Source organism: Geotrypetes seraphini, chromosome 1, assembly GCF_902459505.1.
Source record: "Geotrypetes seraphini chromosome 1, aGeoSer1.1, whole genome shotgun sequence".
NCBI classification, from domain to species: Eukaryota; Metazoa; Chordata; class Amphibia; order Gymnophiona; family Dermophiidae; genus Geotrypetes; species Geotrypetes seraphini.
In genome coordinates this window covers 346,546,576-346,571,300 of record NC_047084.1, presented here as the reverse complement: position 1 = coordinate 346,571,300, position 24,725 = coordinate 346,546,576, and the positions used below count along the sequence as shown (strand labels likewise).

Genomic DNA, 24,725 nt, shown 5'->3' with positions numbered 1-24,725 from the left:
GAAGGGATTCAGGAGGGGGCTGTTTAGGGAAGGAATGTAATCAGAGGGTGGATCACAGGATCTGGGAAAGCCTTTTAAAAATTGTACCGCCCTTGATTTGTCCACTTTGTTCTTGGCTGATCAGAGATGATTCAGTGGCATTGCTTGGTTAAGTGGTTGGGCAGCCCTGTGTGATTTAAGCGGGCCAGAGCCTCTCCTGTCTGCTTAAATTGCTTTGAATAACGAGGGATGTTTTCTTTATATGTGGTAGCATTTAACAATATTTCATACTTTAAACATAATTTTTGGTTTTCAAATACTTTTGAAGTTCATAAATATTCTAGATAAGCTCAAATTTTCATTGAACTTAGTTCTCATGTACTACTTTGTACTTATGTTTTTAATAGCAATTACATACTTCTGTTTGTTTTGTAAACTGAATTTAGTTAATTTCTAGGTATTTATTTGGTATATGTTTTTAATTGCAGTTACTTTTCTGATGATGAATTTTTGAAACATGGCCATGTTGGGCATTTTACTTCTATAAGACAATAAAGTACTTTATCTACTTGGATCCTTTTCTTGGTGGTGTTCTTCTGGTGTGAATCCTTATTTTGGTTTCTATGTCTGCTATTGAGGACAGAGGTTGTCAGTAATCCAGGATTGGCCTAAAACCTCCCTTCTAGCGTTTGGCCTCGTTGGGTCAGATTCGGTAAATGGAGCTCATTGTTATGCGCCAAAAAGATTTGCACTAAAACTCGATTTCTGCAGAGGACGCTTGCCCTTTGCAAAATACCAACTTAGGCCTCTTTTTACGAAGTTGATTAATACGGGCTGCTGCAGTAACTGCCCTGAAACCCATGGGGATTCAAAGGGCTTTGAGACTTTTGCCGCATGGTACTCACCAGGATGGCTTCGTGAAGTAGGCTCTTAGGCCCCGATTCTATAAAGGCCATCTAACTTAATTTATTAATAGGCTTAATCAGTACTGATATTGGCACTCAACACCTCACAATTGGCCTTAATTGACAGTTAGGCACCTAACTTGAAAATCTTGATTCTATAAAAAGTAGGCACCAAGCCCAAAGCGCCTACACTACAAGTGGACATGGTTAGGGGCGGATCATGGGTGTGTTTATGAGTTAGGTGCCTCTTTGTGAATCAGGTGCTGTTAGGCTCTGATTTCGGCACCTAACCTTAGGCATAGAAAACCCTGGCATAAATTGGGGAAGCCTAAATGTTAGGATGCTGAGCGCCACTATTCACGCTCACTGCAAAGGGCGTCAAAGTTTTATAGAATCAGTGCTGATATCAGCGCCTAATTTTAGGCAGACTGTTTAGAATCAGGGCCTTACAATGGATCTTGCAACTTACATTTGGGTGCTGAATTTAGCCCTGCTGAAAACTGGTGTAATGTCGGCACCCAACGTAGGTATGGATAGAAACATAGAGTATGACAGCAGAAAAGGGCCATTGGCCCAATACGTCTGCCCACTCAAAAGAACCCTCCCCTTAAAAGAACACTCCCTCTAAGCAATTCCCCGAAGTGAACCCACATGTTTATCCCATCGCTTCTTGAAGTTGAGCACATTGCTAGCCTCAACTACCTGACATGGAAGGCCATTCCAACGGTCAACCACCCTTTCGGTGAAGAAGTACTTCCTGATGTCACCATGAAATCTCCCACCCTTGAGTTTGAGCGGATGCCCTCTTGTTGCCGTGGGACCCGTATGAAAAAGGATATCTTCCTCCACCTTGGTACGACCTGTAAGATATTTGAACGTCTCTATCATGTCTCCCCTCTCTCTCTGCGTTCTTCGAGAGAATATAACTGCAGCCCGCTTAGACGTTCTTAATATGGGAGATCCTTGAGTCCTGAGACCATCTTAGTGGCCATTTGCTGGATATGACATTATTCTATAATAATGCACCTAACTTCTGAAAATGCCCTCTGATACACCCATACGTCTCCCATAGCTACAGATGTTTCCTGCTTCCTCTCTTCCTTCCTGCCTTTGTTTCCTGTTTCCTCTCTGATGATAGCCGCTGCACCTGGTGTGGATATTACAGAATAGCACCTGGTGTGGATATTACAGAATAGCAATTAGGGCAGATACACAAGCACATCCAAATTGTTGCCAATTAACTCCAATTACTGATTATCGACACCTCATTATCTAATTAATTTGCACACGCATCTGCCCTGGGCACACAAATTTGGACAAGCTATACAGAATCCAGGGGTTGGTAGCTCCAGAAACAGGTGCCAACATATTAACACACAGCAGTTAAATTTGTATTTATTTATTTTTAGCTCTGAAGTTGATTTCTTTATTCAGAATTATTCAGAAAACAAAACAATCTCTGATTTAAAACGACTTTATGGAATTTTGGCCCTGAGATCTTGGAAATTTGAATTATGTAAACATAGGTGATCATTGTGAACTCCATCTAGTCTTCTTTGCCGCCATGGACCACTGCGTCAAATTTAAGATCCTGCAGTTTGTTTAGAGCTACCAAAGCGCGCTCTGGCAGAAAGCTGTGGAGAGGATAAAGCAGGTTATCCTAGAATCCATAGAAAATTCACTACAACTATTACATTATCATTTCTGGTACACACATAATAATCAGTTCCTACTCCATGAAACTCACAATAGGCTGCAGGCAACACACACATGATAAACTAGAAAGTCAATGGTAATTACACTGAATTGATTTTAGGAAAGTGGTTGAGATTTACAGTAAAAGCAGCCTCATTTGAATATAGCCAGAGAGGCAGAGCAACACACTGTCTCAAGAACAGATAAAGATAGCTTGTGCAGATGTTGGCATGGATTAGCATGACATCTGCATGCAAGTTTATGCGCACACGATGCAGATAAATGTTTTCCACCAAAGATAAAACTGTGGAATCCACATGTAGGACATTGACACGCAGCATATTAAAATGAATGTGAATGAGGCTATCAGCTATTTGGTCCTGATGCAGTGAAGTGGCTGAAGTTGTTAAACTGAGCACAAGGAAGAGTCATAGAAGATTTTGATCTTCTACAATACTGTATGTGAAGATTTAATTCCTGTTTCTTCGTTGTGCTCCAAATGCCTCCAAACTCTCTTGAGATGACCCTTAATTCCCCCTCCTCCTCCTCAAAACCCAAAACACATTCGGTGGTGATCTAGTTTACCCTGACCCATTCATTCCCCCTCCAGAGCTCCCTCCCCCCTCACTCATCTGGAAGATGGGAGGCAGACGTGATGCCCATTCGCTTCTAACCCTTGCCTCCGTTTTGCAAAATGGTGGTGCCTGACCCTTCATAGTACATCCTGAGACACATAACATGGGTCAGCCTGACAAATAAGGACATTTTTGCCTTATTTGCAGCCTTCACCCAAATTTTGTCAAATAAAGCAAAAATGATCATATTTGGCAGCCTGACATACACTGACATATAAAAACATGAAAATTCAATGAAAAAAGTACAATGATAAAAAAATACAGTGGTAAAAATCCAACGGGACCCTACACGATCCGTGTTTCGGCAAACACGCCTTCCTCTGGGGTCCAATTGTTTGCAAACTCACATATAAAGAATTGGACTGAAACGCGTTTTTTTGCTACTTCAGCTGTCTGCGGTGTTCTTTGCTCACATGTTTAAAGATAATACAATTCTTTATATGTGAGTTTGCAAACAATCGGACCCCAGAGGAAGGCGTGTTCGCCGAAACACGGACCGTGTAGGATCCAGTTAGATTTTTACCACTGTATTTTTTATCATTGTACTTTTTTCATTGAATTTTCATGTTTTTATGTCAGTGCATAATAAATTATCTCCAGAACATCTGTGTCCACTGTTTTTTGTTTTTGTTTTCATCGGTACAGATAGAAATAACTAGTGAGAAAAATTTGCTGATGACACAAAGTTGCTCAAAGTTGTTAAATCAGAAGAAGATTGTGAAAATTGCAAGAGGACCTTCTGAGACTGGAAGACTGGGCATTAAAATGGCAGATGACGTTTAATGTGAGCAAATGCAAAGTGATACATGTGGTAAAGAGGAATCTGAACTATTGCTGTGTGATGCAGGGTTCCACATTAGGAGTTACTGCATGGGAAAAGGATCTAAGTGTCATCATTGAGTTTACATTGAAACTCATGGCTCAACGTGTGACAGTGGCTCAGAAAGCAAATAGAATGTTAGGAATTATCAGGAAAGGAATGGAAAACAAAGATGAAAGGTTATAATGCCCTTATATTGCTCTACGGCATAGCCACACCTTGAATACTGTGTGCAATTCTGGTTGTCATATCTCAAAAAAGATATAGCAGAATTAGAAAAGGTACAGAGAAGGGAGACAAATATGATAAAAGGGATGGGATGACTTCTCTATGAGGAAAGGCTAAAGTGCTCTTCAGCTTAGAGAAGAGATGGCTCAGAGAGGATATGATAGAGGTCTATTAAATACTGAGTGGAGTGGAAAGGGAAGATGTGAATTGCTTGTTTACTCTTTCTAAAAATACTAGGATTAGGGGGCATATGAAGAAGCTACTAAGTAGTAAATTTAAAACCAAACCAGAGAAATATTTCTTCACACAACGTGTAAATAAACTCTGGAATTCATTGCCAGAGAATGTGGTAAAATCAGTTAGTTTAGCAGGGTTTAAAAAAGGTTTGGAAATTTCCTAAAAGAGAAGTCCATAGGCCATTATTGAGATGGCTTGGGGAAATTCACTGCTTATTCCTAGGATAAGCAGCATAAAATCTGTTTTACTATTTGGGTTCTATCTAGGAATTTGAGACCTGATTTGGCCACTGTTGGAAACAGGATACTGGATTTGATGGACCTTCAGTCTATCCCAGTATGGTAATTCTTATGTTCTTATTAGACATAGCGCGACTCAGAAATACTGGATTAAATTAGATTAGATTTTCAGGATATCCCCAATTACAGTAATATGCCTGAGATAGATTTGTGTGCACTAACTCCATTCTATGTCATGCATATTCATTGTGGTCTGGGTTGAGAACCCTTGCTATAGAATAATGGTATATACACATCTAACTGCCACTACCCTATCTTAGCCCTGTTCTGCAAACAGCTGCTTACTATACATGGCCCAAGTCTGAGAGGGAGGTATACACAGTAGTGGAACATAGGGCATAGGTAAGGCTCCCACTTATGCATGTAGCTTACAGAATACACTAAGTTCCCCAATTATAGAATTGCCTTCAAGTATCTGGCCCAAGGTGAACATGAGTATCAGTGGGAACACCAGGATTTGAACTTGGGTCTTCTTGCTTTCCTAGTTATTCTAATATAGATTCCCAAATCTGACTGAGGTACCCTCACAGCCAATCAGAATACCTACATCAAATATGTCCAAGATACATTTACATATACCAAGTCTCCAGTGTATGCAAATTTATCTCAGGCACATTCAGTATGAAGAGCTTGAAAATTCATGAGGTCTGCAGAACAAGTTTGGGAAGTGCTGTTCTCACCAAGCCACCTGTTTTCCCGCTATAACATGCGGTATTTACTCATCTTCCAGTGGCCACAACCCCATTCACGCAGTCACTGAAAGCATGCAAAACCCCTTGACACCAAGGGCCAATGACACCACCTGGAGGACTTGTCCAGGTTGCACCCCCACATGTTAAGTTTCACAATGACCAGTTTAGGAAGCACCACTATAAAGCTTTGTTGGCCATCCCGTCTTGTGGTGTGTAATAGGGCAAAAAACCCACCACTGCACAAAATATATTCTATACAAAAATTATTGCACTTGAATGCAGTTTGCCCTGACCTAGAACTGAAAAAGGCATGAGCTAATGCTAAACTCCCTTCCCTTCCTTAGCTACATTTAGCCCAAACCTTTCAACGTGAACGACTTTCAGATACAGTATTTCCTTGTGTTTAACAGGCTTCCAATAGAAGGGCCCCCTAGGAAATTAATAAAGAGAATGGAAAGTGTAGGCATGAGGTAGACTGAAGACCCCAAAGGGAGGGACTAGAGGGGGGCTCAATCTCGTACTTCATGCAAAATTTCTGTTATTCATCCTATACTGCCCCAATTTTGCACAAATCACATCTTTGTTTTAAGAGAAGGTGTGGCGTAGTCAGTGGCGTAGCGAGGGTGGCACCCCCTCCCCGCCCTCTTCCCCCCGCCCCTGCCACGCAGGTGCCCCTTCCCCCATACCTTTTCAACTTTGGCGTGAGCAGCCGCCAACTTGCTGCCCGCGTCGGCTTTGGCGCGCTCTCTGACGCGGGTCCTGGAAGTGATATCGGAGAGAGCGCCGAAGCCGACGCAGGCAGCAAGTTGGCGGCTGCTCGCACCAAAGTGAAAAAGGGATGGGGGAAGGGATGGGGTGCGTGGGCGGCAGGGGGAGGAGTGGGAAGGGGGGTCGGAGAGGGAGAGGGGTGCCGGCACCCTGAACAAGATGGTACCCGGGGTGGACCATCTCCTTGCCTCCCTTTACTACATCACTGGGCATAGTGGTGAGAGCTACAGCCTCACCACCCTAAGGTTATGGGTTTAAACCCTGTGCTGCTCACTTAATCCTCCACTGTCCCAGGTACATTAGATAGACTGTGAGCCCATTGGGAGAGATAAGAAAAATGCTTGAAGTTCCTGTATGTAAACTGCTTTGAGTGTACAGCATTCCCCCTTGAATTCGCAGTTCACGAATCGTGGATTCACTCATTCGCGGTCTGCTCCAACCGTCTCTTCCTGTACTAAAGTCGGACTACACCAATCAGGAACTGCGTGTCAAAGCAGCTCCTGATTGGTGCAGCCCAACTTTACTACAGGAAGAGGGGGGGGGGGGGTCGGAGCAGACCGCGAGTGATTTTCTTCAGCCGCCGGCGCTCCAGCTGCCCTCTCCTGCCTCCCCTACCTTTTGACAGGCGAAAAACCGCATTTGCGATTGTTTCAAAATTCCGCGGGGGTTCCTGGAACGGATTTTGGGGGAGTACTGAAGTTGTATAACTACAAGAAGGCAGTATACAAGTCCCAATCCCTTTCCCTTATGCTCCTCTCTCTATACCACTACCTACACAGTCAGTGGGACCTGCTTTCTCCAACCTGACCATTCCACAAGGGAAACAACTATATAGTAGAGACAAGTGAGGTATAAATAACTCCAGAGCACACAGTGAAGTATTCCAGAATTCCAACTTGTACTATATTGAATTGTCCTGAAGTTAGTTGGCAAGTGCCATCTTGTAAGACATCCCCCTCATTCTATAAATGATGTGCACATTACATAATCAACTGCACACATATTTATAGTAACATAAGTAACTTAAGTACCTAATTGATGTTTAATTGCTGGTAGTTATCAATAATTGACCTTAACCATCACTAATTGGTAATCATTTGCAGTTATGCCCCTGTTCTATACAGTGTGCATGTAATTATCTAGCATGGAACCACAAAAAGGGGCATTCACAGAAGAGCGCGCTGATTTTTTTACGGCTCAATATATAGAATGTAGTCCATAATAGGATAGTCAAGTGAATATATGTCTAAACTAAACTAAACTAAACTAAACCTTGGGTTTATATACCGCACCATCTCCACGAATGCGGAGCTCGGCACGGTTTACAGGAAGAAAGATGAGAGAGGAACTACAGTGGAGAGATTAAAGAGTTAGGTGTAAAGGGGGAAGGTGAGAGGCCTAAGAGGGGGGAAGTGTTACAGTTTTGAGAATAGCCAGGTTTTTAGGTGTTTGCGGAAGAGTTGGAGGGAGCTTGTCCTAGATAAAGAGACCCTTTGACTAAGGCGTATTAGTTGCACTTACTACAGCAAACATGGCCTAGTGTACGATGCACTAAAGTGTTCTTAGCCTTGCTAAGTATGTGGTATTTAAATTTTTAAAAATTTGTTTGAGCTGGGCAGGGCATGGGTGGGGAATGGGGAGGAGAGTGGTTGTGGAAGCAGTAACCAGTCAGCTCTTGCACATTAATGCATGTTAACTAATTACTACAGGTTAACGCAAGGTCCCTTAGCTAAATAGGAGGCAGTAAGTGCTCCTGCACTCATTTTTTTAATGGCCATATACTAATGGTAATATTAGCGTACTGCCAGAGATGAAACTAATAGGGGAAAAAAGGCTTTTTACGGCTACAGTAAAAATGGCCTAGAACATAAGAACATAAGAATTGCCACTGCTGGGTCAGACCAGTGGTCCATCGTGCCCAGCAGTCCGCTCCCGCGGCGGCCCTTAGGTCAAAGACCAGTGCCCTAATTGAGTCTAGCCTTACTTGCGTACGTTCTGGTTCAGCACGAACTTGTCTAACATTGGGCTCCTTTTACTAAGGCGCACTAGCATTTTTAGCGTGCGCAAGCCCTGCGCTAAACAAAAAATACTAAAGCAAGCTCTATGGAGGCGTTAGCATCTAGCACGCATGGCACTGTAGCACGCGCTAAAACCGCTAGTGCACTTTAGTAAAAGGAGCCCTTTGTCTTGAATCCCTGGAGGGTGTTTTCCCCTATAACAGCCTCCGAAAGAGCGTTCCAGATTTCTACCACTCTCTGGGTGAAGAAAAACTTCCTTATGTTTGTACGGAATCTATCCCCTTTTAACTTTAGAGAGTGCCCCCTTGTTCTCTCTACCTTGGAGAGGATGTACAACCTGTCTTTATCTACTAAGTCTATTCCCTTCAGTATCTTGAATGTTTCAATCATGTCCCCTCTCAGTCTCCTCTTTTCAAGGGAGAACAGGCCCAGTTTCTCTAATCTCTCACTGTACGGCAACTCCTCTAGTGTGGGAAAGACCAGTGTATGGCTGGGCTAAAGTCAATTCTTACTACAGCTTTTTAAAAAGACCCCTAAATGATCAATGTTTAAATAAATATACTTACAGATTCAGAAATAGAAAGATATTCACAGAGGAAGGAACAAAAATCATCTTCTTATTGGTTAATATTCCATCCAGCAGTTTCCGAGCAACAGTCTCTGGTTTCAAAACAGGCATCAATCTGCAATTACAGCATATACAGTATATTTGGCATGAATTTTGTTAACCTTAACCTCCAAGTAAAGATTTTTGCACAGTTCATTAACACAGCCTGCGTGTAATGTTACTATCTACAATTAATCCATCACCATCAACTAATAAAGAGGACCAGATGCCCTGAAGTGTTTATCCCATTTCACAATACAAGGGGTAAAATTCTTTAACCCAGAAAACATTTTGACCCGCATGGGCACACATTACTCCAATTTTCTGCCCAGATTACTGAGAGCATCCCTATCAAAACTTTTATGTCCAAAGTGTTAAATTTTGCATTTGGTACTATAGTCAAAACAAACAAAAGCGTTAGCACTACTGTGGCAGAGGGTTACCAGATGTCTGGATTTTCCCGGACATGTCCTCCTTTTGAGGACATGTCCGGGGGTCCGGACGGCTTTTCAAAACCCAGGACTTTGTCCGGCTTTTGAAAAGCTTCCGATGTCGGGACGGCATCTGCAAATGCAATGCATCTGGTAACCCTACTGTGGCGTGATCACCTATATATCCCCTATGGGTGAGATTTTGTGGCCCTCGAAGTTTATGAGTACTTTAGCAATGTCACTGCAATAATCAGGATGCACTGTTAACAGCAACCATATGGTCCTCTTAAATACATTCTGAGAGTGTGGCATAGTGGTTAAAGCTATAGTCTCAGCACCCTGAAGTTGTGAGTTCAAATCCCATGCTGCTCCTTGTGACTCTGGGCAAGTCACATAATCCTCCACTGCCCCAGGTACATTAGATAGACTGTGAGCCCACTGGGACAAACAAGGAAAATGCTTGAGTACCTGATTTGTAACCTGTTCTGAGCTCCTTTGGGAGGACAGGCTAAAAAACTGAATAAATAACAAACAAATAAATATTACTACTTATCAAGAAAGGTATCACAACCAGAACGAAGGACGTTATCCTGCCGTTGTATCGGGCGATGGTGCGCCCGCATCTGGAGTACTGCGTCCATTATTGGTCGCCGTACCTTAAGAAGGATATGGCGAGACTCGAGAGAGTTCAGAGGAGAGCGACGTGACTGATAAAAGGTATGGAAAACCTTTCATATGCTGAAAGATTGGAGAAACTGGGGTTGTTTTCCCTGGAGAAGCGGAGGCTTAGAGGGGACATGATAGAGACTTACAAGATCATGAAGGGCATAGAGAAAGTGGAGAGGGACAGATTCTTCGAACTTTCGAAAGCTACAAGAACGAGAGGGCATTCGGAAAAACTAAGAGGGGACAGATTCAGAACCAATGCTAGGAAGTTCTTCTTCACCCAAAGGGTGATAGGACAGAGCACGCTATTGGACAGACAGACACGACATATAAGACTGGGGATGCAGAACCAAAGGTACAAGTGAAACTATTCCTCACGTGCCACCAAGTTCAACGTCCCATTCAGGGTCACTCTTGTATCTTGTTACTCATTTAGTAAGACAAATATCACATTTCTTACCCTATGAAGGCTCAAAAAAAACCCCTCCCAGAAGCAGTACAAATGGAGCGTCTGAAGAGCCATTCTGCAGAAGAACATAGAGATTTGCCAAAGAGGGAGCTATTTTTCCTTTTCTTCTGATCAGAGCATTAAAGACAGCCAAAAGCAGAGATTTAACATTTGCCCCCTGACATTCAGCGGTACGTAGTCAGGCGGGAATGGTTCCCGGCCAGCTAAGTACCCCTCACGCCTAAGCTTCAAATTGTGTGTGTAAGTTCATAGACTTAGGGAGCTACTACTGCTGAAAATCCAGGCAGTCCATCGAGGTACGATCTGGTTAGTGTTAGAGCAGTCCTGGGCAGAGCCAGGAATTAGCGATGACCTCATCTTTTTTTGGCTATCACTAAATAATTTAATAAATGTTTTTGTTAAAATTATCAATTAAGAAGGAAACCATGATCTATTACAGGTTAATGTTGTTAATTGTCTCAATTAGTTTATTGCCTTCCATAACAACCATTTGACTTATAAACCCCAGAGAGGTAAAATCGACCATTAGTTTGCAGCAATTACTCTAATTAGGCTGATGTTCGCTTGGATCATTATGTTGTTTAAATTGTAAGCTCTTGCGAGTAGGGACTGTTTTCTTCTTTTTGACTCTGTACAGTGCTGCGTGCATCTGGTAGCGCTGTAGAAATAATTAATAGTAGCAGTACTAGAGTTATCTAGGCACCGCCAATGTTCAGTGGCACTGCCCAGATAACTGACTAGTTAACTTAGGAGAGCACAAGGCTGTCCTGTCAAAGAGGTGACTATTTGGGTAACCCCCGGCAGCTGTTTTCTGCCTAGATTACCAGTGCTGTTAACTGGATAGGGCCCCACACTGAATACCTGGGCACAGTCCAGCAGTATTGATAGCACACATTGAGTGCTGTCAACTGAATATTACCATCTCTGTTTGAGTTTGGAAGTTCTTTCATAAACCAGAGGGATATGCACAATTGCCTCTTCCATCATCCATGCAAATCCCAGGATGAAAACAAGCAGTTAGCTAACACTGGAAGCGCACGTGAATGCTGATTTTTCAGATTTTTCAGTCCTGCCCAAACCACACCCACAATACACACCTTGTGCTAGGATTTTTAACAAATCCGGTATTAACGAAAACTGGGCAGAGGCATGAGGTTTTGATTCCGTATTTTCCCAGCGCTGAAAGCTCTGCTGTTAATGCTTTATGGTACCCAACTGCAGCAAACTTGCTGGAACTGAACAATAAAATATCTTAGTTGATATTGCACGATTGGCAGAAGAAAAGGCATTTTATAACCCTTAGCAGCAACGTATAAATATAGAGTACATGCTAATATCCAGTTCTTGGGATATACGCAGCCAGTTTGGTTTTGAAATTTCCACAATAAATATGCATGAGGGATTTTCATGTACTGCCCCCCTCATATGCAAATCTCTGTCTCGGGCATATTCATTGTGGATATCTTCGAAATCTAACTGGTTTGATGCATCCTGAACATCTGGAGAACCTCTGGAGTAAACTTGCAGGATTGGTTATTATTTGGGCACAGTTATGGATGATGCCCACCCCCATCCCATCTGTACTGTACAGACCCTTAGGCCCTGATTCTGTATAGGACGCCCAGGAGAAGTGTCCTATACAGAATCGGTCCTACACTAAACCCCGATTCTGTAACCGGCGTCCATGGTACAGACGCCAGATAGAGAATCGGATTAAATTAGACGTGGCCGCTACACTTATGGCAGCAAGGGATCTCCCTGCTGCAATATGTATAGCAGCCGCGGTCGCGGCCGCCTGTCCCATCCCCGACAGGAGGATGCCCAATCCTCCTGCCGGAACCCCCCTGGAACCCCCTCCCCCCCAAACTGGTAATCGCTGGCAGGAGGATGCCCAATCCTCCTGCCGGAAAGCCTGACGACCCCCCCCAAAACTAACCTCCCTCCCCCAACTAACCTTTACATGTTGGTTGGCTGGACGGTTCTTGCTGCCGTCCAGCTGACGGGCCCGCCTCGTGGAAATGAGACGGGCCCGTCCCTTCCCGGCCCATCCCCGCTAAATCTAAGGCCTGATTGGCCCAGGCTCTAGAAGCTTGGACCAATCAGGCCTTAGGCATAGCGGGTCCGCCCATCCCCACTAATCCTAAGGCCTGATTGGCCCAGTGCCTGCCAATCAGGTCTTAGGATTAGTGGGGATGGGCGGACCCGCTATGCCTAAGGCCTGATTGGTCCATGCTTCTAGAGCCTGGGCCAATCAGGCCTTAGATTTAGCGGGGATGGGCCGGGAAGGGGCGGGCCCATCGGCTGGACGGCAGCAAGACCCGTCCAGCCGACCAACATGTAAAGGTTAGTTGGGGGAGGGAGGGGTCGTCGGGCTTTCCGGCATTGGGCATCTTCCTGCCGGCGATTACCAGTTTGAGGGGAGGGGGGTTCCAGGGGGGTTCTGGCAGGAGGATTGGGCATCCTCCTGTCGACAATGGGACAGGCGGGAGATCCCTTGCTGCTATAAGTATAGCGGCCGCGTCTACTTACAATGTAGACCAGCATTTTGCTGGCCTACATTTTAAGCGTCTCTTCCTCTACTAGGGAGATGCGTAGAGCCACCTAGGTTCGCCTAAGGCCCTTAGGCGAGCTTAGGCGTCTTGCGGGCCTCCCTAGGCTCCCGGAGGCGCCTTCAATATAGGCGGCCTGCCTGGGGAGCATTTTTTAAAAAAACGTGCATCCCGATTGGCTGATTAGACAGCTGTAGGACGCCTACAGCTGCCTAAAATCGGGACGCACTTTGGAGAATCAGGGCCTTATTGTAAAGGGTGCTATTCCAGTGTGTCTGTGGGAAACATAATTTTCCTTCATTCAAGAGAAGGACTCCAAGGGGTGGGAGACTCAGGGGGTGGGGGGGTTTCTCAACCCTGTCCTGGGGTTTGTGCAGCAAAGCAGGATTTTGGAATATCCACAAAGAATATGCAAGAGATAAATTTGCATTGGGTTTCCAATATATGCAAATTTCTCTCAGACATATTCATTGTAGATATTTTGGGATCTTAAGAGGTCCCCATCAATGGTTTGGGAAGCTCTGCTCAAAGAAGCCATCCTGGTTGCTCTTCTTTGAACCTTTTCTAAACTAAACTAAACTAAACCTTAGGTTTGTAAACCGCATCATCTCCACATTCGTAGAGCTCCGTACGGTTTACAGGCGATGGGATAGAAAGGAACTACAATGAAAGGTAGAGGTTTGCAGGAGATGGGAAAGAAAGGAGCTACAATGAAGGGTTAGAGGACCAAGTATGAAGTGTTTTTTGAGGGCTTAGGAGATCATAGATGGAAAAAGAATCAGGTTTTTGAGAATAGCCAGGTCTTCAGATGTTTGCGGAAAGTTGGAAGGAGCTCATGTTCCATAGAGGGGAGGAAAGGTTGTTCCAGAGCTCGGTGATTCTGAAGGGAAGGGAGGTCCCTAGTTTTCCTTTATGGGAGATGCCTCTTATTGAGGGGAAGGATAGTTTTAATTTGTGGATGAATCTGATGGTATTAAGGTTTGAGGAGTTCCAAGAAAGAGGGATACATGGAGGGAGGATCCCATGTAGGATTTTGAAAGCTAGACAGGCGCATTTGAAGTGGACCCTGGAGATTATCGGTAGCCAGTGAAGTTTGGACAGAAGCGGAGAGACATGGTCAAATTTACTTTTTGCGAAAATCAGCTTGGCCGCGGCATTCTGAATCCGCTGGAGTCTATGAAGGTTTTTCTTAGTTAGGCTTAAGTAGATAGAGTTGCAATAATCCAATCTGGAAAGGATGATGGATTGGACAAGGACGGTAAAGTGATTTTGATGGAAACAGGATCTAACTTTCCTCAGCATGTGAAGGCTGATAAAGCATTTTTTTACCAAGGAATTGAGGTGGTCGTTGAAGGACAATGAAGAATCAATAATGATGCCCAGAACATTGCTTGAGAACTCAAGCTGCAGAGTGGAGTCAGAGGGCAGAGAGAAGGAGGAGGGTAGTTGGTTAAGTTTTGGACCAAGCCAAAGGAGTCTTGTTTTGGACTCGTTTAGTTTCATTTGAACAATACGGGCCCAGGATTGGAGGTTCGTTATACTGGAGGCTATGTTCTCAGAAAGGTTGATGAGGTTCGAATCAGTCTCCAGAAGGACGAGGATGTTGTCAGCATAAGTGTAAATAGTTTCAAGGGGGGATAGGTGGAGGAGTTTTAGGGAGGTCATGTAAATGTTGAAAAGGATGTGAGATAGAGGTGAACCTTGCGGGACACCACATAACGGTTTCCAGGGGGAGGATGAGGTGCCATTCATGTTGACAGCGTAAGAACGAGAACGTAGGAATTTTGAGAACCAGTCAAGGACTGTGGAGTTAATACCTATCTCAGAGAGTTGGTATACAAGAATGTCGTGATGGACAACGTCGAAGGCGGCGGAAAGGTCGAATTGTAGGAGAACGGCAAACTTATTTCTAGTTCCACTATATCTTTTTTGAGATAAGGCGACCAGAATTGAATGCAATAGATAGCTGGTTGATGTAATAAATAGCTGAGGTTGCAATAGATAGCTGAGGTTGCACCATGGAGCAATACAGAAGCATTATAACATTTTCAGTCTTGTCTACCATCCCTTTTCTAATAATTCCTAGCATCTTGTTTGCTTTTTTGGCTGCTACCACACATTGGGGGGAAGGTTTCAGTGTATTGTCTACAATGACACTCAGATCATTTTCTTGGGTGCTGACCCCCAAGTGGACCCTAGTATCTGGTAACTATGATTTGGGTTATTCTTCCCCATGTGCATCATTTTGTATCTGTCCACATTAAATTTCATCTTCCATTTGGATGCCCAGTCTTCCAATTTCCCAAGGTCTGTCTGTAATTTTTCACAGTCTGCCTGCATTTTTAAATTATTATTTATTTATCATATTTCATTCACTATATCAAGCAAAAACACTTGTACTGAAAAGAAATTACAAAGTCTGAATTCACATCTAAAAGAAATCAGGAAATAATAGACTAATCTTTCTCAAGTCCACTATTTGGATCCAAGATTACATAGAGTAGAGTACATTAGGAAATTGCATTAAGCACATTTAAAAGCAAAGAATACTTCATCTGATGTCAGAGTACAGAGAATAAATTCATTCTAAGAGTTCTAACTTCATACTCCTTGAAGGCACTTTGTAGAAAGAAAAACAGTTAGGTGAGAAGGTTCAAAGAAAACATATTTTAAGTCTGCATGCATTTTAACAACTTTGAATTGATTAGTATCATTTGCAAATTTAATCACCTCACTCATCATTCCAATTTTTAGATAATTTATAAATAAGTTAAATAGCACCGGTCCCAGTACAGATGTTTGCGGCAATCCAATATTTACCCTCCTCCATTGAGAAAAATGGCCATTTAACCGTACCCTCGGTTTTCTTTCCGATAACCAATTTCTAATCCACAACCAAACTGCAGGCCCTGCATTAATGGAACAGACATCCAGCCTATATATGACAGCAAGAGGATTTGAGTATTTTTAAAAGACTGCTGAAATGGCACTTATTTTGTGAAATGAAGTATGGGGGATGAAAATTGAATAATGCGGCCCTAAGATGAAATGTTTTGCTGTATATTTTATATGTATGTTTGTTATGTCTTATTATCTATGTCTATAAACTTGTATCCACAGGCTGCTGAGAAGATGACAGGGATAATTTGAGTCCTTTACTCTGTCTTTCTCTTAAACACGCCTGACTTTCTTTCATTATTGAAACCTCTGTATTGGGACTCCAAAAATAGCCTCTTTTAATAGTATCCTTCAAGGATATGCCACACCAAACCATCTGCTCATGAGTAACTGTTGGAAACCCCCCCCCCCAACAACAATCTTAGTTTAAAAGCTTCTCTATCTCCTTTTTAAATGTTAGTGCCAGCAGCCTGGTTCCATCCCGGTTAAGGTGGAGTCCGTTCTTTTGGTATATGCTCCCCCTTTCCAAGAAGGTTGCTCTGTTCATAACAAATCTAAATCCCTCATCCTTGTACCATTGTCTCAACCATGCATTGAGACTTCGGAGCTCTGCCTGCCTCTTGGGTCCTGCGCTTAATATGGGGAGCCTTTCTGAAAATGCTACTCTGGAGGATCTGGATTTCAGCTTTCTACCTATGAGCCTACATTTGGCTCCAGAATTTCTATCCTGCATTTTCCTATGTCACTGGAACCTACATGTACTGACAGTTGGCTCCTCCCCAGCACTATCTAAAATGTTATCTGACACCACTTTTGCACCAGGGAGGCAAGTGACCAGGCAATCCTCACTCCCTCCAACCATCCAGCTATCTATATGTCTAATAACTGAATCACCAACTACAACAGCTGTCTTAACCCTTCCCTCCTGGGCAGAAGCCCCTGGAGACACATCCTCAGTGTGATAAGATATTACATCATCTGGTGGGCAGGTCCTAGCTACAGGTCTTATTTCCTACTTCAACAGGGTGATGTTCTCCTTTAAGGAGACCTCCCACGTCCACTGGCAGCACAATTCTTTGCAGCAAGCACACACGTACAACTTCCAGGAATAGTGTTTTTCATTGTATTGGCCCCAGGAAATGGAACAACCTTCCAGAATATATCCGCCATCAGCAGAATTTGCAGAACTTTAAGAAAGTATTGAAAAGACATTTGTTCTGTACGATGAAATATGGGGCATGAGAGTGCTCGAGTGAGGAGTAGTGGTGACTGTTGAGTGCAGAGTGCAGGTCACTGATGCATTCCATAGTCTGTTTGTTTTACTGGTTTTAATGATACTCATTATGGCAGTGACTTGTATATCATAGGCATTTTTATATTCTGATGTATACCAATGCTTACCGTTGAAGCAATTTGTATGTTACATGCATTTTTATTCTTTGTATGTATGTGTGTATTTTGGTTAGAGTGATGGTTATGTTGATGTGATCTGTATGTTAAATATAATGTATTATTTTGTATGTACATAAGAACCTAAGAATAGCCTTACTGGGTCAGACCAATGGTCCATCAAGCCCAGTGGCCCATTCTCACAGTGGCCAATCCAAGTCCCTAGTACCTGGCCAAAACCCAAGGAGTAGCAATATTCCATGTTACCGATCCAGGGCAAGTAGTGGCTTCCCCCATGTCTTTCTCAATAACAGACTATGGACTTTTCCTCCAGGAACTTGTCCAAACCTTTCTTAAAACCAGCTATGCTTTCCGCTCTTCTTACCACATCGCCCTGGATAAGGGCGGGAGATAAATAAACAAACAAACAAACTTCTCGCCAACTGGGAAATAATCATACATGTGACACTCAGTGCAAAAGGCTGGATAGCACCCCTCTTACTCTTGGAATACTATCTGCATCTTATTATTGAGCTGATTAATTAAACCCTATTAAGCTACTAGGAAGATATTAGACTAGTAAAGAGAGCCTTATTGTATGCTTTATTTAGGGCTCCTTTTACTTAGGTGCACTAGCGTTCTTAGCGCACGCATGAAATTACCACACGGTACGCTTCTAGAATAACGTCAGCTCAATGCTGGCGTTAAGCTCTAGCACGCGCAGCAATTTAGTACGTGCTATTCCGTATGTTAAGGCCCTAACGCACCTTAGTAAAAGGAGCCCTTAGTGTTTCTTAGCGAGTAATAAATTAGAATATGTAGTAAACAGTTCTATTTATTATATTCATGAGGGCTATCCTGAAAATCTGACCTGTTGGGAGCAAAGGCCAATGCTATAGACACCAGGGGTGCTCAGTGCTGGTCAAGGACTGCATACAATGGAAGCAATGCACGCAAATAGATCTCATGCACATTCAGTGTGGAAATCCTGAAAACCCTACTCTACACATTTCATCTTGACTCCTGTAAGTAAAGGGAAGAAGAAAACATTAAATCGTAGCAAATACAAACCAAAATAGTAATACATACCAGTAATCTACCAGGTACTCGAACCCTATATGACCAGCAGTTGAAGCAACCGTGACGACATGTCCGTGATCATTTCTCATCATAGCAGGCAGGAATGCTTTACTAGTCTTAAAACAACAATAATTCAGACAAAAGAGCAAAGCCTATTATTGTACACTGAATGGAAGACACTGCAAAGATAAACTGCATTTTAGCGGCATTTTAAAAGGGCTATGCTCCAAAAGATCGATAAGTGTGACATTTTATGCCCCGTTTTTCAAAGACTGTTGAGGTAGGAATTAGGGGGTATAGGTCAGAATATTCAGTTCCTCCAGTAGTTTACAAAAGGCTTTGCTAAACATGGAGCCTTTTGTAAAATGTGTATAATGCATGTGTAAATGTGAGCATGTACAGCAGGAGCACTGACTTTAAAAACGTACATATGGAGAAAGAGAGCAGCATTACTCATCAACATCCATGTATAAATGCTGGCAATTATACATAGAAGTACACGGTGAGACCTCATTTGGAATACTGTGTGCAATTCTGGAGGCCACACTACTGATAAGATGTGCTGAGAGTAGAGTCAGTGCAACGGATGGCCACCAGGATGGTCTCGGGGCTCAAGGATCTATAGTACGAGGAAAGGCTGAAAAATTTGCAGCTGTACTCACTCGAGGAACGTAGGGAGAGAGGAGACATGATCAAGACGTTTAAGTATATTACCGGCCGTATCGAGATGGAAGAAGAGATTCTCTTTCTCATAGGACCCTCAGCCACAAGAGAGCATCCGCTCAAACTCAGGGGTGGGAAATTTCATGGCGACACCAGGAAATATTTCTTCACAGAGAGAGTGGTTGATCCTTGGAACGAGCTCCCGGTGCAGGTGATCGAGGCAAACAGCGTGCAAGAATTTAAGAACAAATGGGTTGCCCATGTGGGATCCCTTAGAGGGTTAAGCCAAGGGAACCTGTCACCAGGAGCGGGATCCCTAGGATAATAGACTTGGGGATGGGTCAGTAGAGTGGGCAGACCTGATGAGCTATGGCCCTTATCTGCCGTCATCTTCTATGTTTCTATGTTTCTACTGATTTTTCCTAGTTTCACATGTAAGTGCTAGGAAGTATACAGTCAATTCTTGAAGGAAGACAAAGGGCTCCTTTTACGAAGGCGCGTTAGGGCCTTAACGCGCGGAATAGCGCACGCTAAAATGCCACACACACTAGCCACTACCGCCTCCTCTTGAGCAGGCGGTAGTTTTTCGGCTAGTGTGCGCTAATCTGGTGCGTGCGCTAAAAACACTAGCGCACCTTCGTAAAAGGAGCCCCAAAATCTTCTGAATTAATTGTCCTATGATTTTAATACTAAACCGCCTTGTCTATTCAAGGAGAAGGGACCTCAGACAGGTTTTTCATTCCATACAAGTCAGCTGAGACAGCGCTTTAGCTGAATAAAACCATATTTTAATCATTGGTCCTCCTCCTCCTAAGCTTTTCTAGTATACAAAATACCACAATCCTTAAAAATTCTTAAATTATTTTATTAAATATATTCAGTGTATCAAGGTCACTTATCTTATTAGTTCAACACTGATCCTCATAAGTGACCTTGTTACACTGAATATATTTAATAAAATAATTTAAGAATTTTTAAGGATTGTGGTATTTTGTATACTAGAAAAGCTTAGGAGGAGGAGGACCAATGATTAAAATATGGTTTTATTCAGCTAAAGCGCTGTCTCAGCTGACTTGTATGGAATGAAAAACCTGTCTGAGGTCCCTTCTCCTTGAATAGACATGACGGTTTAGTATTAAAATCATAGGACAACTAATTCAGAAGACTTTGTCTTCCTTCAAGAATTGACTGTATATTTCTAATTTTATATTCCACTTTGGGCGTAATTTGCTATTTGGGCGTGTGGAATTTACATTAAAAGTATTTTCTTGTTTGTTAGTGCTAGGAAGTATACATTTAAGAGCCATATGGTTCATTATGCTTATAAGTATTGCCAATTAAGGAGGAAGCCCTAAAAATGTAAATGTTTTTCTATTTTAAAGCTTTTACAAAGTTGCAGGAGCTAAGCACAACTGTTCCCTCAATCTCTCATTTGAAAGTTGCCTCAGAGGAGATTCAAAAGGCAGTGGGAAATCTCTCAAAAGTGAATTCTCATGGTTAAATGGGAAATACTTGGATAATTTTTTGGCCTGCCAAAACCACACCCTTTGAATCTCAGTGTCTCAGGCAATCTAGACATGCAAATAGGTTCTAATAACGGTAGGCGCCCCTACTGCCACCTAATTAACTGTTTTAATTGGCTCAATTGTCGCAGTAATTGACTGCACCAATTAAAACATATTAAAAAATGGAGGAACCCGTAAGCACCTCCAAGAATGGCACCGTTGCCCCAACTGAGGTGCCTCGTGGCACCTAATGCCACTGTAGGCGTGGTTGATGCCGGAAGTGACCTAAAGCACCATTAGGACCTCTCTAGATGTGATTCTCGTCAAAGGTAGGCACTGGAAATGTAGGTCTATAGCTCCAGCCTACATTTCCAGCATCTACCTTTCACATAGCCGTGATTCTCCAAACGGTGCCGTTGAGTGACTGACATGTGATTGGCATCATTTTGTAAGCGGGCAACTATTATGGCACCGTTTGGAGAATCCGGCCCATAGTGGCTTTCTGGAATCACCATTGCCATGTCTATGCAATGTACAAGTGTAGGCGTCATTATTTATACACGTATCTGCCACATAATTCATTAATTTTAGCTGTAATATGATATTATGTACTACAAATGTTAATTTTCTTTTTCTTTTCTATTTTTAATGGAGTTCTTTTCACGAATTTGATTGAGTTGTGATGAAAACCGTTGTGATCCTTTTTGGCTGTATAGGCAGTATATAAAGATTTTAATAAACATAAGGCTTTTAAAATGATTTCCTTTATTTCTTTGTTTTATTCTGTATATTGTAGGAAGAAAGTAAAAGCAACTAAGCAGTTCAAAATAACAATTTTCCATCAATTGTTGTTCAAGTAACTGTTCATATACTAGTTTAAAATATCATAATACTGTAGTTTGTCAGTTCTGTCAAGCACCAAAGCAAGAAAAATGCATTCGTTGGAATAGGAGCAAAAGGAGACAATGAGTAGGCCATAATGGCCACAAACTGGTAGGAAGAGAGCTTGAAACCACAAGAATAAGTTCAGATACTGAAATCAATAATAATCAGACCAGAAGAGAATCTAGGAATGAGCCGAAGAACTTACTCACCCAAAAATGTGCAAGAATATTGACATCAAATGTATTTTGCACCTGATGATCTTGAAGACTAAGTAAATCTGCACAGGAAACCACCCCAGCATTGTTTACCAAAATAGTAACATCTCCAATGTTCTTCTTCACCTGTAGAAGTTAAAATATATGTAAAGCTTGTACTTTAACGTTGGGTCCTCTAGTGGAGGACATACAGGAGGACTTTTTCCCCCCCTCCCTTCCCCCTATAGTCCTAGAGAAAAAAGAATTGAACTGAGTCGAGGAATAAAGTTATAGAGCATGACTGAAGCCAGGTGAGAATAAAAGGTACTAGAAAATACTTTGTCCAGAAAAACCAAAGGCTCAAATACAAATAATCAGCATAAATACAAGAAAAATACTCTCTACTGATAGCTACCGGATTAAGACAGGTAGCACAGAGCAACAAAGCAACAAAAGAAACCGACACCCCCCCCCCCCCAGCGAGCAAGAACAAAGAGGCAATAGAGGAGCGTCCTCGGTACCACATAAAAAGGTAGGAAGAAAGACAGCAAGCCCCACAATCCCCCTATGGGGGAAGGGGAGATGAAAAGGACACCCCCTGTCACCCAGCCGACCCTTTTCTTCGTGTTGCCCTGTTGATGTATCCTTTCTAATAAAAATGATTACAAAAAAACAAACAAAAAAAGAAAATACTTTGGCCACCTTCTCAACAATGCCTTTAAACTGAAGACCATGACAAGGAGTATTATATAGCATAACAAAAGCGTTGCCATACAGGGAGAGACCAAAGGTCCATCAATCTTAATATCCTGTTTCCAGGAAGTGGCCAATCCAGGTCACAAGTACCTGGCAAGATCCCGAAAGAGTACAGCATATTTTATGCTGCGTAGCCTAGAAATAAACAGTGGATATCCTCAATTCCCTCATTAATAATGGCTTATGGACTTTTAGAAAAACATCTAAACCTTTTTTAAACCCTTCTAAGCTAACTGCTTTCACCACATTTTCTAGCAACAAATTCCAGAGTTTAATTACACATTGAAGCCCAATTTCTTTAACCGGAGGCGAGTTTTTAAGCACCAGTAGGTGCCCAAGCTTAGTAGAAAATGCTGTTCAAACAATGTTTTTAACTGTTTCAAGGTGCCTATTGGCGCCAATAAATTCAGTGCCAGAATTGTGCCTCCATAGGTGCTTTAGGCCGCCTAATGCCACTGTGGGTGTGGCTAATGCTGGAAGTGATATTAGGCGGCCTACAGTACCTACATAGGCATGATTCATGACAAAGATAGGCACTGCAAATGTTGGTCTAAAAACCCCTTGTCTACATTTCCGGCGCCTATCTTTCTCGGAGGCATGATACTCTACGATGCTATCATGTGATTTAAAGGCAACTGCCAATATCAACGCCATATAGAGAATCCGGACCTGAGTGAAAAAATATTTTCTTTGATTTGTTTTAAATTTACTACCTAGTAGCTTCATTGTGCGTTCCCTAGTCCTAATTGGAAAGAGTAAACAAGCAATTAAAGCAAACAAGCCTATCCATTCCACTCCCCTCAGTATTTTATAGACCTCTATCATATCTCCCCTGAGCCATCTCTTCTCTAAGCTAAAGAACCCTACCTAGCTTCTTTAGACTTTCCTCACGGGAAAGTCATCTCATCCCCTTATTCATTTTTGTGCCCCTTCTCTGTACCTTTTCTAATTCCGCTAATATCTTTATTGAACTACAATGACCAGAATTTTAAAAGAACCTAAGTGATATGTTATAAAATTAGCTCTGCATGGGCAATCTCCACTTTTTTAATTAAAAATTCTTGCAGATGCTATATCCTTAAACTGAGACTCAAGATCTCAAAAATAAAAGGAGAATAAAAGCAAAGATCATGCCTGCACCAAAATATTAGGATGATTAATCTGCAAGGAAGAACATCCCAGTTTTTGTATGTTTATTTCAGTGAGCAAAGGTTCCCCAAATTTCTTCTAATCATTAGCAGTACAGAATTACATCTCGTCTTGGCTGAGACAGTATCTTGCCCTTGCCATCAACCTTGCTATTGAAGTGTTACACTCTCACCTTCTCTGCAGTGCTGTAAATGTCTTCTCGCTTGCTGCAGTTCACCACAAATGTATGAACAGTTGAACCAAGTCTTCTGCACTCGTCGGCTGTTTCCTCCACCCCATGCTATGAAAAAAGAAAACTCTCCAAATTATTAAACAGTCTTCGTGGCAAACCTCCTATTCAGGAATGCAGAATATACTGTTTCCAAATACTATTTCAATTAAAGGCAGGACAGCACAAAGGGCCTCAATGAATGGAGACAAGTCTTTATTGACCCAACATGTGCCGTGTTTCAGGGCACAGCACCTGCATCAGGGGTCAACCAAAATTTCTAATTGGTAGATAAACCCTGAAAACTATGACTAGCAACCAAATAATACTTTTCACTAAAGTGTCAGCAACTAAATGTAAATGTTAGTGTCCCGCTATAATTGGTGGGATGCTAACAATAAAGACTTGTCTCCATTGAGGCCCTTTGCGCTTTTCTGCTTTTTACTGTTTTGTCAAACCTCGGTTTACGAGTGTACCGGTTTGCGAGTTTTTTGTAAGACGAGCAAAACATTCGCAAAATCAGCGCCTCGGAAAGCAAGTTTGACTCGATTTACGAGTGCCACCCCCCGCGATTCAGAATCTCAGAGAGAGCGAGACCAGAAGGCCTTGAGCATGCGCAACTGCTCAAGGCCCAGTCTAGCCCAGCACAAGCAAGAGGAAAGATCGCTGATGCACCGCCCAGCCCAGCACAGAAGAAGGAGGATCTTCGGGCACAGGCACCGGCATGTCCTGTGCGTTGGTGCTGGTGCCGGTGCCCAATCGGGGTAAGGGATATCGTTTTGGTGCTCAAGGGAGCATGTAAGTTCGGGTGGGGATGCCGACTCGAGCGGGGGGGGATGCCGGATTGTTGGGGAGGGGGTATGGAGCAGTGCCGGTGGCCTCAAGGGGGGGATTGGAGCAGCGTCGGTAGCCTTGGGTGGGGGGGGGGGGGGTTGATGGAACGAATCAAAGCAAGTTTCCATTCATTCCTACGGGGAAATTCGCTTTGATAGACGAGCAA

The 24,725-nt window shown here is 42.8% G+C and overlaps 1 protein-coding gene across 1 annotated transcript in view; it reads right to left on the bottom strand.

Moving 5' to 3' along the window:
- Nucleotides 1-2,278: 2,278 nt before the first annotated feature.
- Nucleotides 2,279-24,725, bottom strand: part of LOC117358974 (17-beta-hydroxysteroid dehydrogenase 13-like) — a 32,050-nt gene continuing 9,603 nt past the window's right edge. Inside the window, exons 2-7 of the mRNA XM_033941026.1 lie at nucleotides 23,690-23,797; nucleotides 21,628-21,759; nucleotides 18,375-18,481; nucleotides 11,547-11,684; nucleotides 8,843-8,959; nucleotides 2,279-2,518 (exon numbers count right to left, since the gene is read on the bottom strand). Of these exons, the coding sequence (XP_033796917.1) occupies nucleotides 2,431-2,518; nucleotides 8,843-8,959; nucleotides 11,547-11,684; nucleotides 18,375-18,481; nucleotides 21,628-21,759; nucleotides 23,690-23,797 (690 nt within the window). The 3' untranslated portion in view covers nucleotides 2,279-2,430. The remainder of the gene's footprint in view (nucleotides 2,519-8,842; nucleotides 8,960-11,546; nucleotides 11,685-18,374; nucleotides 18,482-21,627; nucleotides 21,760-23,689; nucleotides 23,798-24,725) is intronic.